This window comes from Camelina sativa, chromosome 4, assembly GCF_000633955.1.
Source record: "Camelina sativa cultivar DH55 chromosome 4, Cs, whole genome shotgun sequence".
In the NCBI taxonomy this organism is placed as follows: Eukaryota; Viridiplantae; Streptophyta; class Magnoliopsida; order Brassicales; family Brassicaceae; genus Camelina; species Camelina sativa.
In genome coordinates this window covers 9,044,106-9,060,383 of record NC_025688.1, presented here as the reverse complement: position 1 = coordinate 9,060,383, position 16,278 = coordinate 9,044,106, and the positions used below count along the sequence as shown (strand labels likewise).

The window sequence follows — 16,278 nt, the reverse complement described above, 5'->3', positions numbered from 1 at the left end:
TGTCAAAAAAAAAAAAAAAAAAAAGATTAGTGATACAAAATTTATAGGATGTGATTAGGGAAGATTACAATAGCTAGTTTGGAGCATAGGAAAATGTGGTTTTTAATGGTCAGATAGCCTTTCAAAAGTGTTGTAAGAAAAACGAAGTTACCAAACATGTCATTATTATAAGAGAGAGTATAACCATTAGCTATTTTTTAGAGGGAATATGTTCTGCGCAAGCATAAGACTACCGAAGGGTAATGATAAACTTACTTGATTGTGGTGGATTTATGTGATGTAATTACGGAAGAATGATATACTTCTTTGGGAGTGATAAGGGTCCCAGTCAAAGCAAAGATAAAAAACACACAACACAAGTCAAAGCAAAGATAAAAAACACACAACACAAGTTTCTTCAGACAAATTTCTCTGCCTTTTCTTTTTGGCTTTTCTCATTTATATAGAAACAAATAACATGAAGCAAATAACAAATGGAACCAATCGTGATTCCTAAATAGCAGGGAAAATGGGAAAGTGATCAAGTGAGTTCCTCACAACAAGGAAGACCACTTCATGATTATTTGCAGAAAACATTTGAAATAAATAAACCAATTGGTTAAGCCAATTACTCTTGGTACTCCATTTCTAATTCTTCATATGGTTTGATCGTCGGTTAAGCACTTGACCATTTGTTGACCCATCAGGGAGAGTTATATATAGTGGTGATAAAACAATCCGTTAAAATAGATTAATAAATTTTGGTAGAGTTTTCCAATAGAATTTTCGAAGGTATACTTTTTCTTAGTGGTGGTAATAATAGAGTAATAAGAGGTGACAAAGAATTTTGGTAGACTTAAATGTACTTACAGTAGAGTAAAGGGGCATGATAAATTTATATGTCAGAAACAGACTTGTTAATGTATCAACTAGGATTGGGCATAAAAACCGTACCCGAATATCCAATCCGGAACCCGATCCGAAAAACTGGGTTTGGATTGGATACGGGTTTGCCTATAAAACTCTATTGGGTTCTATTTTCTAATACCCGTGGGTTCGGGTTAGGATCGGGTAATATCCGGTACCCATTTGGGTACCCATTAAACCCGAAAACATAAACATATTTATAATATTTATCATTAATATAATGCAGTTATCCCAAAATATGATTATAATTTTGAATATTTCATTTAGTTTTATACCTAAATATCAAAAATAATCAAAATATCTAATATATTTTGTCACATAAGTCAAAACTTAACTAAATTTATTGAAATTTAATTAATTTTAATTATATTTTTTTGAGTACCGGTAGTTCGAGTACTAATCGGGTTCTAAAATTTATAACTCAAACCGACCCGAAACCGGTAGTACCCAAACCAAACTCATATATCTAAAAATACCCAATGGGTTCTATTTTTCTAAACCCGTTTACCCTAACCCAAACGGATAATACCCGAACCCGAACGGGTTACCCAGATGCCCAGCCATAGTATCGACTGACTTATTTGTTAGAATAGAGTTATCAGTGTTTTGAAATCTTGGTAGTGTTATGAAAAAGGTGACATAGTTATCGTCCTATAGAATTCAAATCTAGGTTTAATTAGGCTAAACTTGTAAAAGCCCAATAAACCATATAATTAGGGTTAATTAGGTGACATAATTATAGAATTCAAAACGAGACACATATGCTACGTTCTTTTGAGAGTGTAACCGAAACTTGTAAAAGCCCAATAAACCATATAAGCTAAAGCCCATAAATTTCGATAAAGCTCGAAAGATCTACAAACATAATTAGGGCTTACTTGTGAGTTTTATATATAAAGCTTCTGTATCACACAGCTTTCTTAAGGACAACAAAACACTTTCTTCTCCGCCGTTTCTGTCTTCTCCGTTTGTGATTCGTTTATGTTTTGTTTGGTTCTGATAATATCTTTTTTGTTTTGAGTATCAAAGAGGCTATGTATGATTTTGCTTGCACAAGTACTGGGACATCCCCGTAAAAAAAAACAATTGGGGAATCTGTCTAATAATTTTCTGTGCATATATTAATATTAGGGATCCGCTTTGCAGCTTATGACTTGACCCGATTCAATTCGGGTTCTTTTTTCGTGTCTCTGTTGCCAGTAATCTCCTGAAATTTGCTTTTGTCTCTAAGGCCTTGTTACGTCTTTAGTGTTTTTATAGCCAAATTTTTTTATTATATTTTTTTCTGTTTCATATTGATTTGTTCAACTTAGAATCATAAAATTTGGTTTGAATTTAACCAGTAAAAGTGAATCACGGAGCCCAAAGTATCAATATGTAAAAAAAATTGTATCAAACAGGTCATATATATAGTCTAGTATCTTCTATTAGACATGTTACAATCACTAATGACAATCCCAGTTTTACAACATCAAGAAACTGTTGGGAGATTCATGAGGACACCATTATTGAAGAACAATCAAGTTTAAAGCTTTCAATTTACATTAGGTCCATTTAAAGTACCCCGTTAGGTAGGGAATGATCTTAAAACAGACTAAGCAACTTAAGTGGAAAAACATCACAAAGACTCAGCGGTTTGCCTCAATTTGTCTGCCTCGTAACAAAAAGGACCTTCTCAGGGGGCTTTAGTACATGTATGACCTCACCCATAAACTTACCTTTACAAAAAGCTTCAACCAAGTGATCGATCAATGGTCCAAAAAGCTTCAGCATTGAGAGAAACATTGACCAAATTTTTGGTTTTTTTAACTAATCTAATCTCTTAAACGATAATTTTTTTTGTTTCCAATAGATCATTGTTTGGTTTAAAGTGTCTAATATAGGTAATCTGAACTGATTCTATCTAAACAAAATAAGACACTAATCTATCCTTTGAAAATTAAAAAGACGCAAGCAATATGGTAAGAGAGTAGTTTCACTACAATGTTCCTTTTTACAAAATGTTACAAGAATCTTTCAATATCACATTTGTATATTTTAAGAGTCTTTAAGACACTAGAATCTAAAGCAAACACATACCACATATACTGTTAATCCATATATACCCCACCCTAATGTTTTTTCCCCCCATACTCCAATTTTCGATGTTCCAATTTCCAAATTCAGAAATTCCAAACGTTATCAAGATTCACCGGACCAGTTGAACAAGAAGGACTGTGACCATGCCAAGAACTCGCAGTTAATTCGCTCTCCAATGAACCGGAATTCTCAAGATTCTTCTTAAATTGGGTTTCTTCACTATCAAGCAACATCTTCAGCATGGAAGAATCGTCTTGCAGAGAAAGATGATCGTAGTCTAGCATAGAAACAATGTTTGGCATCAAGTTAGTCGATGTAGAACCAAACCTGGTAGCTTTAGAGTTGTCTTTAAGCTCGTCCACAAGACTCTTGTCGTCATATGTTCCAGCCAAAGAGTCTCGTCCTCTGCTCTTTAGATATGGAGAAGAATCCATCAACTGAGGTAAACCTCCCGGTTCAAATTTGTTAACCCCTGAACCGAACATCCTTAAACCGGATATATGCACCTTTGTACCATCTGCCCGTTTCTGAAACACACGACTAATAACAAATTCGTTCTGTATTCACATCCAACACAAAACAAAACCTCATAAATTAAAGTGTATATATATCAATCTTTCACAAAAACAGAGAACTCTTACATAATATGATATATATTACCTTAGCGGTTTTAGGGAGATTATCCATGGCATCATGTTCACCTTCTAATCGATACTCATGCATGACCCAATTGGTTTTAACTCCTTTAGGAGCTCTTCCTTTATAGAAAACCAAAGTTTTCTTCATACCCACAAGAGATTTCCCTTTGAAAATCTCTTTATCTTTCCCAGTAGCTTTCCAATAACCAGCTTTAGTAGCTCGGTTCGTCCTTAAACCGGTCGGGTATTTTCGGTCATTTACGCAGAAGAAATACCACTCTTTCTCCCCAATCTTGGCCTTCCCTAGAAAGAAAACAGAGTGGTTCTAAGTTAAAGGAACAGAGAGATTTTTAGAAACCAAGAATATAAATGACCTAATATAACTTACAAGGCAAGTCCCATGGCTCGACCTTGTTGAGATCAACTTCACCAATGGCTATAGCAGAGAAGAAAGTGTCTAGAACCTTTGGTCTTAGATAGTAAGTTATGAGTTCTTCATCTGTTGGTTGGAATCTGAAACCAGGTGGCAAATCAATCTTCTCAGAATCTTCTACTTCTTCTCCTTTTACTATCTCCCCAATTCTTGATACCTTGTAATCCATTTGAGCTGTAAGATATTAGTACCAAAAGGTTTCAACGTCTGGCCAAATCTTTTGTTTAATGGTTTATACAGAAATAGTTTTTTTTGAAGAGAGGATAAAGTGGTTTTAGCAGCCCAAGCTGGCAAGTTCTTAATACTAGATTATATTAACTCACCAATAATTTGGTCACTGTTTTGGTATCAAATGATTCTTTTTCTAAAACTATTTAAATCGCTATTATCCAAATGAAAAATATACACATAGAGAGAAATAAAGATATTATTTGATATTTCTCACTTATAATTTGTTATGTATATACAAATATGATGTAGACTCGAACCAACCATAACATAAACATCGTTCCAAAAATATATTATAAAAATTGAATTTGGTTTAATGCTATAATTAGCTACTATTACGAAGATGCGTAGTTCAATAGGCAACTTAAAATGTTAGTTTTGAAGATATTTTTCTTTTATTACAAAAACTTTCTGTTTCAAAATCTTTAATATCTAACTCAAAGCTTTCATTTCGACCAGAAACATTTCACCTGTGGTTCCCCATCCATTCTGTTGATGTGATAAGAACAATCTTATCTCATCACTGATGACGTTTTTGTCCATTCTTTAAACTAATTATTAATATCTATAAAAAGAATAAAAATAACAATGTTTATTTATATGATTATTGTACACGGTTGAAAAAACATGTTTAGTTCTATATTGGGCAAGAGCTAGAGCTTGAGCTTGGAGCAATAATGACTGAGCCTTATATCTTAAGAAAATACTACAAGTAGAAGATTACGTCTAGAGTTTGAACTCTATATCATATGTACGTTGTGGGTTTTATTTAATGATTTATTAAATAATATGAATATTTGCATTCTAACACATTTTTACAAAAGAATTTAGACACTTTCTATTATTTAGACACTTTTTCTATATCTATTAACTATTTTATCTTTTTATTATAACTCTATTTACAACAATGCCATCAAACTATAAATTTCTCTCTAGTTACCCAATTCACATGTTTCCTTTTCATTCTCTTCTCTCTCTTCCATTGTTTCAATAAATATATAATTTTTGTTAGTTGTAAAGTGTAGACACAAAAATAAAATATATAATTTTTGTTAGAGAAAAGCATAAAATTTTTCTAGATGAAATAAGCAAAATGGTATATTATGTCATACAAATCATGAACATGTGGACATATTTAGATGGATAATTCTAGTTAACACTTGGTTGAGTTTTTTCAATAAAATCTTTCTCTTAAGCTCAAAGGATTGAGGCGCCAAATTCCAAGTGTTTCTAGCACAAAAACTAGTAATATAATTTCCAAATATTTCTTTACCAGTTAAGAACAACATCAATAAATTTAGAAATTTATAAAGAATCTAATACAACAAGTCAAAATTTTGGCTTAATTTAAGGTTCAGGGTTTACAGGTTGGAGTAGGTCAGTTTTATGTTTTCTAGTAAAAAATCTTCAGATTTGGCTACATTTGTTAAAACTGCTATGAAATTAAATTTATGATTATAGTTTATGATCTAAAGTTTAGGATTTAGGGTTTAGGGTTTAATATAAAATATAATGAATGGTTCCATGCTTAGGTTTTTAGGGGATATGATGAGGTTAAAATTGTTTGATAGTTAACAATAACTACTTCACCAAAACAAAAGTAGTTTTCAGTGGACGTGTATAACTTATTGTCTATATGGACTTGATTTTATGGACATGAAATATTAAAATCGTTTGATAGTTAACCATGAATACTTTATCAAACCACAATTTTTTTTAACTAATTAGGTATTCATATGTTTTTTCTATGATCATCCAAAAATAAGTATCCATCTATGCATGTTAACCATCCACATAATAGTGAACAACATCAATGCATTTGAAAGTTATAAAGAATGCAATGTAAGAAGTCAAAAAATTGGCCTAATTTAAGGTTTAGGATTTACTGGGGTAGGTCAATTTCATGTTTCTATTGAAAGATCTTCAGATTTGACTACATTTGTTAAAATTGCTATGAAATTAAATTATGATTATGGTTTAAAGATCTTCAGGTTAAAGTCTAAAGTTTAGGATTTAGGCTTTAGGGTTTAGAATTTAGGGTTTAGGGTTTGATGTTTAGTATAATGAACGGCTTCATACTTAGATTTTTAGGGGATATGATGAGGTTAAAATTGTTTGATAATTAACAATGACTACTTCACCAAAACACAAGTAGTTTTTAGTGGACGTGTATAACTCATCCATGTGGACTTGATTTGATGGACATGAAAGATTAAAATCGATTGATAGTTAACCATGATTACTTTAGTAAACTACAAGTTGTTTGATTAATTAGGTATTCATATTATTTTTTATCTGGTCATCCAAAATAATTATCCATCTATGCATGTTAACCATCCACATAATCACGAACAATATCAATGAATTTGGAAATTTATAAAGAATGTAATGCAAGTAGTCAAAAATTTGGCCTAATTTAAGGTTCAGTGTTTACAGGTTGGGATGGGTCAATTTTATGTTTTCTAATAAAAAATCTTCATATTTAGCTATATTTGTTAAAACTGCTATGAAATTAAATTTATGATTATGATTATGATTATGATCTAAGGTTAAGGTTTATAATTTAGGATTTAGGCTTTAGGGTTTAGGGTTTAGAGGTTTAGGGTTTAGGGCTTAGGGTTTAGAAGTTTTTGGTTTAGAGTTTAGGATATGATATGATGAACGGTTTCATGCTTACGTTTTTTGGGATATGATGAGGTTAACATCGTTTGATAATTAACAATGACTACTTCACCAAAATATAAATAGTTTTTAGTGGACGTGTATAATAGGGCTGGGCACGGGACGTGTACCCTTGAATTTTCTCATACCCTTTACCCGACCTGATCCTAATGGGTAATAGAAAAAAATTACTCATACTCGACCCTTAAATATCGGGTACCCGGAAAAAATAGTTGACCCTTTAAATACCCGACCCTTTACCCTTACCCGGAAAAATGAATATCCGATAAAAAAAATTGTCAATAATCGCAAGAATAATTTCATATTCCAAAATCCGAAAAGGAAAATTTCATAAATGTATGCAACATATAGGTCCAAAAATTAGAAAATTACAAACTTAAAATTTTTAATTCAATTGGGTGTCATATATATCATTTCAGGTGGATTAAGTTGAACTTAGGCTTTAACTTTAACTCTATAATATATTATAAATTAATAATAAATAATAATAATACAAAATATTAAAGGGTATTTACGGGTCGGGTAACAAAACGGGTAAAGGGACAAGTAACGGGACGGGTATTGAAAACTAAACTAATACCCTATACTCGTCCCTTACTCACGGGTAATATAATTATAATACCCTTTACTCGACCTTAGAGCTACGGGTACCCTTTTTTTGGGATGGGTATGAGCCGAGTAACGGGTCGCCCATGTGGACTTGATTTTAGAATAATTATAGTATCTACAAATAAGTATTCAAGACATTTTTAGCATCCACATAACAATTAACAAATATTCAACTATAATTGGATAATATGTATTATAATTATTCATTTTAAATATAGTAAAATGGATCTCAAAATATAGAAAAAATAAAATTATAATGGATCTTAAAAACAAAATCAAAAATATATGTCATAATAATTAAATAAAGTGATTACAAAGAGAGTAAGAGAAAAAAAGAGTGAAGAATAGAAAAAAAAATGTAACAAGAAATCTTGTCCATTGAATTTTAACTAATAGTTTCAATCCAATGGTTCTTATTATGTGTAATACAAACTGTTTTTCTATTTCGAGTTATACCTCAACTTACATGATAAGGGTTAAAATAGTCTAGAAATTAGGTGAACAATGTAAAAGTTGGCAAAAAAGTGTCTCATGGACAAAAAAGTGTGTCAAATATACATACTTTCGTAGAAAATATGTCATAGTGCCAATCTCCCTAAATAATAATCATTCAAAATTGCATTAAAATACCTTGTGTTTTAGATAGTTACATATGTAATATTTGTATGATAATCATTCAAAATTGCATTAAAATACCTTGTGTTTTAGATAGTTACATATGTAATATTTGTATTCATCGAATTACTTTTTAAAGAAAACAACTAAGAAATTTTCAAATGAAAATAATAAGTAAACAAAATTTTCTATGAATGTGTTTCGACTTTCGACTACAAGTTTCAACCGTAGTGGCAAGTAGCAATCTTCTTCTGATCTGATGGCTGGTATTTACTGTAGAGGGTCAACGTCATGATCTATATATATATATAGAGATGAAAAGCCAGAGACCAAACATCAGACGTGGTTAGTGGTTCTCAACAATGGTCCTCAAATGGTAAGCACTAATCTTTGTTCTTAATTACTAATATAATCAAGTACTTAAAAAGTGGGGTTGACCCGTTTCCTGCCACGAAACATGAATAAACGATTTGAAATAAGTTACGTGTCGATGTGCTAAAGGATATTAGACGATCTCTTTCATTGTTTTTGTTAGGCGACCTAATTTTTGTGGATATTCACAAAAAATACCGTTTCTATAATTTTGAGATTCTAGAAGGACATAAATCTTGCAACTAAAATTATACTAGAGGGCCAATATGTGAGAAGATCAGCAAACTTCAATGTATGTGTGTGGACTTGTGATTTGAACGGCGTACCTCAAGATCAGCATATGGGTGCGATTTAACGTTGGGCTTGTAATGAATGTTGTAGTTTGGTGCTAGTATGCTGTGAACTTGTCTTTAAGGATCTTTTTGGTAAACAAAATTTGACGATTATGTCTTTTTAAAACTTACTCCAAAAATAAAAAATTAATACTTTTAAGTAAAAAAAATATTTTTTAAAATCTTCTATTGTCAAACAAATTGTATAAATAATATTTATATCCAACTGAACCATATTAGTTATTTAATCATTATGATTTCCCTTTCATTTTTATTTGATTATTTTTAATGATAAGAAAATAATCGTCTAATTTAAAAAATTAAACAAAAAGTAAAACTCTCTCAAGGCGACGTTATCGAGGACTCTATTGCTTTAAACACTCTCGGCGCCGGTGGAGCTTCGGCTCGCCGACGTCGGGAAAACTTAACCGATACTCCTTTTTGCTTTAAGATCCTGCTTCTTTTTTCTCTCTGTTTAAGTTTTTCCCCTTTTTTTCTCCTTTTGTCCAAGCTTTTCAAGCTCTTTTGAACCCTTTATACCCCGACGGCTGCTTATCAACCAAAAGACAGAGGCGGTTTCCGGTGAACTCCCTCTCTCAACTCCGCACCACAAAAACAGAAGCATTTGCAAGTTAGCGAGTTACAAAAATTGGATCCCCTTTTGGATCTGAAATTTTTTCGATTTATACTTCACTTCACCCCTGAAGAACCCTCACCCTGGACTTCGTTACTGGCAGGAGGCATCCCTCTTGGACCAGTAGATGCGCCATGCTCAGGGGAGACATCGACGGCACAAGGCGATTTTCTTCTGGGGGCAACTGCTAAACAATCTGGAACGAGTAAGTCTTCTTTCCTCTCCACCGTAACATCGGACCAAACTCATACCAAACTATTGATGCATCATGTATTTCCGATGAGCCCGTGTTCACGGCAAACCTTTCAACCCTTCCCGGTCAGCCGCCTTGGTCTCTCTCCGTTGATAGCCAAAGGTTGATTAGGGTTTCCCTTGGTGGACCCTCAATCAGCTTTTGGCCCATTAAGGCCCCAACTTTTTAAGCCCAATAAGTGTGCCTCAATTACAAATCCGTTTAAGAACAGGTACGACCTCATATCTAAATTGTCGAAGTTAAAACCTAGTCGACGGTGTGATCAAGATTACGATGCCTATGGAATCCATCGGAGAAGTAATTCACCGTTGTTACTATGGCATAGCTTCCATCTTCTGAAAACCCTGGTAGAAGTATCCCTTAAGGCTTTGATTTATGAACCTTATTGTTTGAGTTTTTGTGGTATTTGGTTCCCGATTCCAATTTGTCCGAGCATTGTTTATGGCTATGGTTTGTCCTAGACCAGGTCTCATGTCTTGGCGAAACTAGCAAACCACCTCAAGCATCAGAGCATCTCGATCCCTGCTCGAACCCTTGTCAAAGCTTTACACTCTGTAGCTCTTCTCATGCCGGCGAGAATCACAGCTTTGCCCCTCTACTCAACGCTACTTCGTCATGTTATTACGACAGTGGCAATATCTTCATCCATCATGGAAGAAGTATCGATAATCCTTGACCTCACATGTACCAATATGTTTTATAGCTTTTGGCTCAAAGCTCTCAAGAATCAGTTGTCGATTAACCTTATCTACCTTATTTATCTTTGCTGCTTTGTTATTTTGGCATTGGGAAATGCCCATTTCAAGCTTGTTTTAAACAATGGATTCTCAAAATCCTCTTTGCTATGTATTTGTTATCTTCTTTAATGGAATGAAAGTAAATGTTTGTCCAAAAAAAAAAAATAAATAAATAATCGTCCACATATTTTTTTTTATGTAATTTATTTCACAAAAACATGATAACGTTTTTGACATCACATTTAATTGGTATATATATTTCTTACTCCTTTGTAATATACTAATATGTAATTCATTGACGGGTCAAAAAAATTTAGGCAGAATAAACACAACTTACATTTTTACATAACGGCAATCTTTTAAATTTTATATTAATTTTGGAGTAACATTATTATACTATTGTAAACATAAAACATTAGCCTAACTTCAACTCTGACCACTTGTTTGTTTATAACAAAATAGTAATTAAAATATAATAGTTTTGGATCTATACCGACCACTTACTCTTCTATAAGAGAGTTGACTTTTCTGTCTATCAAAAGGCCTCAAAGCAATCCCCAAAAGAACACATTTTGTCTCCATCATTAACTTATAATAACAACAAATCACAACACACAACCAAACCCACATCATAGAATCATAAATCAGAATCTCTCCATTCATCAAAGAATCCTAAAGATGGTGAGAGAAAGAAGAAAGACGGAGAAAGTAGACGAGAAGCAAGAACAAGAAGTTGTAGATCAAGAAGAGAAGGTGAAGCCAAGGCAGAGAAGCGTGAGCAGAAGAAACATGCAATCTTTGGTGATCGGGCTCGTTGGAGCTGCGTTGACTCTTGGTGCTTATTCTCAGACGTATGTTGATCCTGGCAAATCTCTTGGTGCTGGCCTCTTCGTCCTCTTCTTTGGTTTGCTTGTCAGCGAAGGTTTCATCTCTCTTTGAAAACAATGTTTCAGTATAAGAAAATTAAACTTTTTTGTTTTATGTATGTTGCAAATATACATATCTACTATGAGTATCTCGTTTCATTTTAATTTTGTTTCAATTGTTGGGATCTTGTAATTTTTAATTAATGTGAAGAACCCCATATTGCTTTTTACGATCTTTTTTTTTGTCTTGTAATTAAGAATATATATGTTTTGATCTTTGAGAACAGATTTGAGAAGAAAATGCACCAACCTAATTTTAATCCTATATGATATGTAATGTCTTAATGTCTGTCTACACACAACACAAGCAATATGAACGGAATGATACTTTTCGACATGTTGAGCTAAAGAGTTGACTTTGACTTGTAGTTGGTATAACTTAGCTATAAATTAAAAATTAAGGGGAAAAAACAAAAGCAAAAAATCTCAAAAAAGTAAAAAAGATTTAAAACATTGGACGAAAAAAAAAATTTGGATCTTGAACAAATGAACCAAGCTATATATAAAATTATTCACATGTTACCAAAATTATATATTATCGAAATGAAACACGACAACACAACAAAAGATTGTGAAGAAAAATGTCCGGGCCGTAGATCATTTGGGTTAATTAGACTCATTATTGGGCCGCCTAGTTATAATTCTATTTTATAAATGAGCACATTTTATTTTTTAATTTTCATCACACTTGTCTTTTTAAACATGTATATCCCCTCATGTTTATATGCCATCATATTATTCTCCTAGCATGAGGACTTCGGTACAGTGCCGACTTAGATAGGGGACAAGAGCTGCGACAGTTCCAGATTCATCGATTAAGGAAATAAATAATGTAAGATTAAATGGCACAAAAAAATAAATAATGCAAGATAAAGTAGTACAAAAAAAATAATGCAAGATAAATAGACACAAACAAATGAAATCCATATTTTTTTAACATATAACAGAGGTTAAAAAAAGTTGGTCTTTTATTCAAAAAAAAAAAATGTCCTGGACCCCTAAAAACCTTGAGCCGGCACTGCTTCGGTAACATCATCTTCATAAGCTGTGTTTGAACTATAAAATCATTGTTGACTTTCAAATTGTGGAAAAGTATTAGTATACATTTATTGGTTGAAGAACATAGATAAAGTAACGACCAAATCCTTGGTCTCTTTATATAGATAAAGTCTCGAAGGCGGTTTCTCCTAAAAATAAAAGCTTGGTCTCTTTATCACCAAATCCTTTTGATATTCTTCAGGAACAATCGGATGCTATCTCGACCAACGCCAGCAACTTAGCACAACAGTGATGGCCTCCCCAGCTCACCAGAGTGGTTCCTCTTCTTCGTCTTCCTTCTCTAAGCAGCGTAAGAAGAAGCGCAAACTCGCAACAACTAGATCCTCGCCTTAAGGAGGTGGCAATCCTCTGGCTCCAGGGGTCCGCCACCCCTCCACTAATTGTATATATGTCGGACATATTTTTTTGAAACGTGCGCGGTATTAACGACTCCTCTAAGCATTTACCTCTTACTCAATGGGTAAACTCTCGGATAATCTTTTTTGGTGCTTTACTGGAGACGCACGTTAAGGAATCAAGCAAGAACCAAATTTTGTCTCATTTTGGTCCAGAGTGGTCATCTTTGGACAACTATCAGCAGTCGGATCTAGGGTGTATTTGGATTATTTTTAAGCCCCCGGTAATTATTTCCCATCTTTATTCTGACAAGCAGTCTATAACCTGCGAAGTGCAATTGCCAGAAGGAGTGCCTTTTATTTTTACAGCGGTGTATGCTTCGAATTTAGTTGAAGAAAGGTTAGAGTTGTGGACTTCCCTTAAGGACACCTGCATCTCCTTCAATCTCTCTGCTCGTCCTTGGCTAGTTTGTGGGGATTTTAACGAGATTCTAAATACCTGGGAAACGTCTAACTCCAGTCTCATTCGCTCAACCGCTGCCATGAGGAGATTCAGGGAATGTCTTTCGGATGCAGGCCTCTTTGATCTTCCTTTTCAGGGTCCAAGATTCACCTGATCTAATCATCAATCCACTAACCCGATAGCAACAAAGATAGATCGGGAATTGGTAAATGGAAAATGGATACTTGATTTTCCTTCAAGCCACTGTTCTTTCGAGTCACCGATGTTTTCTGATCACACTCCATGCCACATCAGAATCCGGTCTCCTCCACCGTCCTTTGGTTCTCGGTCCTTCAAATTTTTCAATCTTCTAACCAAGGTTCCAATCTTTGTGGAGGTGGTTGCAAATGATAGGAATGGGTATGGCTCGCCAGTGTTAAACCCCTCGGATTTGTGCCACAATCTGAAACAGCTCAAGAGGCCACTGAAATCCTTGATGAAAGATCGGTTTAGCGACATAGAAAAGAGGGTTGCTGAAGCTGAGAAAATGCTTTCCCACCTTCAATTCCGGGCGCTAAATGACCCCTCGTCTCAATTCTTGGCTGAGGAATCAATTGCTCGCAATTTTTGGCTCACTCTAAGGTTAGCAGAAGAATGTTTTTTTCAGGCAAATATCAAGGGTTAGATGGATGGAGGTTGGGGATTCAAACTCATGGTTTTTCCATACGATGATGAAGATTAGAAACGCCTCAAAAGCCATCAAATTTGTTCTAAGGCCTGATGGGACGAGGTCCGACTCCCTCAAAGAAGTACACCAGCTAGCGGAGGCATATTTCTCTTACATCCTTTGCACTCCTAGGGGTGATTTCTGTTCTTTTCTGTCAGATTTCCTAGGAAGACTTATCACTACTAAGGTGGATCCTTCCTCTATCCCCTTACTCTCTAGTGTGGTTTCTCCGGGGGAGATAAGGACCGCCTTGATTCTGCTGCCTTTAAATAAAACTCCGGGCCCTGATGGATACCCAGTTGAATTTTACAGAGCAGCTTGGCAAGTTATTGGTCAGGATTTCGTCAAAGCGGTGCAAGAATTCTTTGTATCTTCCTTCATGTCGTCCTGTGTCAATGCTACTTCACTTGTCTTGATTCCCAAGCGCCAAGGAGCCGAAGATCTGAAAGACTTTAGACCAATAGCCTGCCTGAACACCAATTACAAAGTGATCCCTCGCATTATTTCCGACAGGCTAAAGAAAATCCTCCCTGAGGTCATCCTCCCAAACCAAACAGCTTTCATCAAGGGGAGACCGTTGATTGAAAATGTGCTTTTAGCTTCAGAGGTCCTTCAGGGATATCATCTAGACTCCCTCACGCCAAGGATCACTCTGAAAGTAGATATTTCAAAAGCGTTCGACTCAGTCAGGTGGGACTTTGTCATATCTGCGCTTTCATCTTATGGGGTCCCTGTGACGATGGTGAAGTGGATTAAGAGTTGTATCTGCTCTCCAAGCTACTCTTTAAGCATAAACGGGGTTACGTCAGGATATTTCAAAGGAAAAACAGGCCTCCGTCAAGGAGATCCTTTATCCACGATCCTCTTCGTGATGCTCATGAATATCCTCTCTCTGATGCTCAACAAAGCTGCAAAGAATGGGATTTTTGGCTACCATCCAGGCTGTGAGGAGACAGAGCTCACTCACTTATGTTTCGCTGATGACTTACTCATCTTCCTGTAGGGTTCTAAGACTTCTCTAGCTGGGGTCTTCTCGGTCTTGTCACAGTTTGAAAAGTTTTCGGGCCTCTCGGTAAATATCGCCAAAACTTCCATGTTTTCTTTTGGTCTAAGTGATGACGTTCTGGACAGGATGAGATCGAAATTTCCTCTTCCCCTTGCATCTCTTCCTGTTCGTTACCTAGGGCTCCCTCTCTGCTCTAGGAAGCTAACTATAAAGGACTGTGATCCTTTAATCTCAAAGATCAGGGCAAAAATGAGCTCTTGGCTTCATCGTCACTTAAGCATAGGTGGTAGGCTGCAGTTATTGTCAACGGTCATTTCTGGCATTGTCGGTTTCTGGACCAGTGCTTTCCTCCTCCCAAAGAAGGTTTTTAAGCGCATAAACAGTCTCTCCAATTCCTTTCTTTGGCATGGGTGTTTGGATAAACCCGCGGGGGCAAAGGTCTCTTGGGCAGATGTTTGTTACCCCAAGAGGGAGGGTGGCCTCGGTTTGCGTTCTTGAGCAATTTGGAACGATACATGCGCTCTAAAGCTAATCTGGATGCTCTACTTTAGAGCGGGATCTATTTGGGTGGCTTGGGTTAGGAGGAAGTATCTTTCTTCTGCTACTTTCTGGGCGCTAAATGAAAACTCATCCCGAGTCTCTTGGATGTTCAGGAAACTGCTTAAGTTGCGGCTCAAGGCTTTAAATTTCCTCAAAATCAAGGTGGGAACAGGGGAGGATACCTTTTTCTGAGGGGATCCCTGGACTCCGTTTGGCTCCCTCCTAAGCTTTCTTGGGCCTGATGCTTCATCTTGTCTTGGAATACCTCTGTCTTCTCTGGTCTCTGATTTTAAATGCGGTGAAGTATGGTCTCTCCCCCCGGCACGATCAGAGGCTTTCCTCCAAGTCCTCAGTTTCATCACTACCAACCCCGCCTCCACTCTAAGTGGCTCTCCCTCTTGGACCATAAACAACAAGGAGTTCAAGTTTTATCACTCCAGAGAAATGTGGAATGCTTTGAGACTGTCAAAACCACATGTTCCTTGGTTCTCTCTCGTTTGGCATAAGGCAGCTGTGCCAAAGCATTCGATGGCAGTTTGGTTGTTTATGCTTAACAGGAATCCCACTTTGGACCGGATGATTCATTAGGGAATGGACGTGGAGCCTCTATGCCTGCTTTGCGGCCTGCAAAATGAGTCCAGAAACCATCTCTTCTTTGAGTGTGACTACTCCTTAGCTGTTTGGTCTGCTCTTATTAACAGAATGTCTCTTCCCCCCCCCCCCCC

The 16,278-nt window shown here is 35.5% G+C and overlaps 2 protein-coding genes across 2 annotated transcripts; one reads left to right on the top strand and one right to left on the bottom strand.

Annotated features, from left to right (window-relative positions):
• LOC104780138 (NAC domain-containing protein 59) lies at positions 2,864-4,389 on the bottom strand. Its single transcript, XM_010504611.1, has 3 exons — positions 4,012-4,389; positions 3,646-3,926; positions 2,864-3,542 (listed from the first exon to the last, which is right to left on the bottom strand). The coding sequence occupies exons 1-3, from the start codon at positions 4,223-4,225 to the stop codon at positions 3,069-3,071; spliced, it is 969 nt and encodes a 322-aa protein (XP_010502913.1). The 5' UTR covers positions 4,226-4,389; the 3' UTR covers positions 2,864-3,068.
• LOC109132664 lies at positions 11,062-11,617 on the top strand. The gene has a single exon (XM_019244579.1). It carries the CDS (start codon positions 11,197-11,199, stop codon positions 11,455-11,457), a length of 261 nt encoding a protein of 86 aa, XP_019100124.1. The 5' UTR covers positions 11,062-11,196; the 3' UTR covers positions 11,458-11,617.

What these genes read in the sequence shown, in the direction of transcription:
- LOC104780138 (XM_010504611.1), bottom strand. Translation starts at nt 4,225, where the DNA reads ATGGATTACAAGGTATCAAGAATTGGGGAGATAGTAAAAGGAGAAGAA. An exon ending in CGAGCCATGGGACTTGCCTT is followed by an intron (nt 3,927 to 4,011) that starts GTAAGTTATATT and finishes TTTTCTTTCTAG; the next exon opens with GGAAGGCCAAGATTGGGGAG. An exon ending in ATCTCCCTAAAACCGCTAAG is followed by an intron (nt 3,543 to 3,645) that starts GTAATATATATC and finishes ATGTGAATACAG; the next exon opens with AACGAATTTGTTATTAGTCG.
- LOC109132664 (XM_019244579.1), top strand. Translation starts at nt 11,197, where the DNA reads ATGGTGAGAGAAAGAAGAAAGACGGAGAAAGTAGACGAGAAGCAAGAA.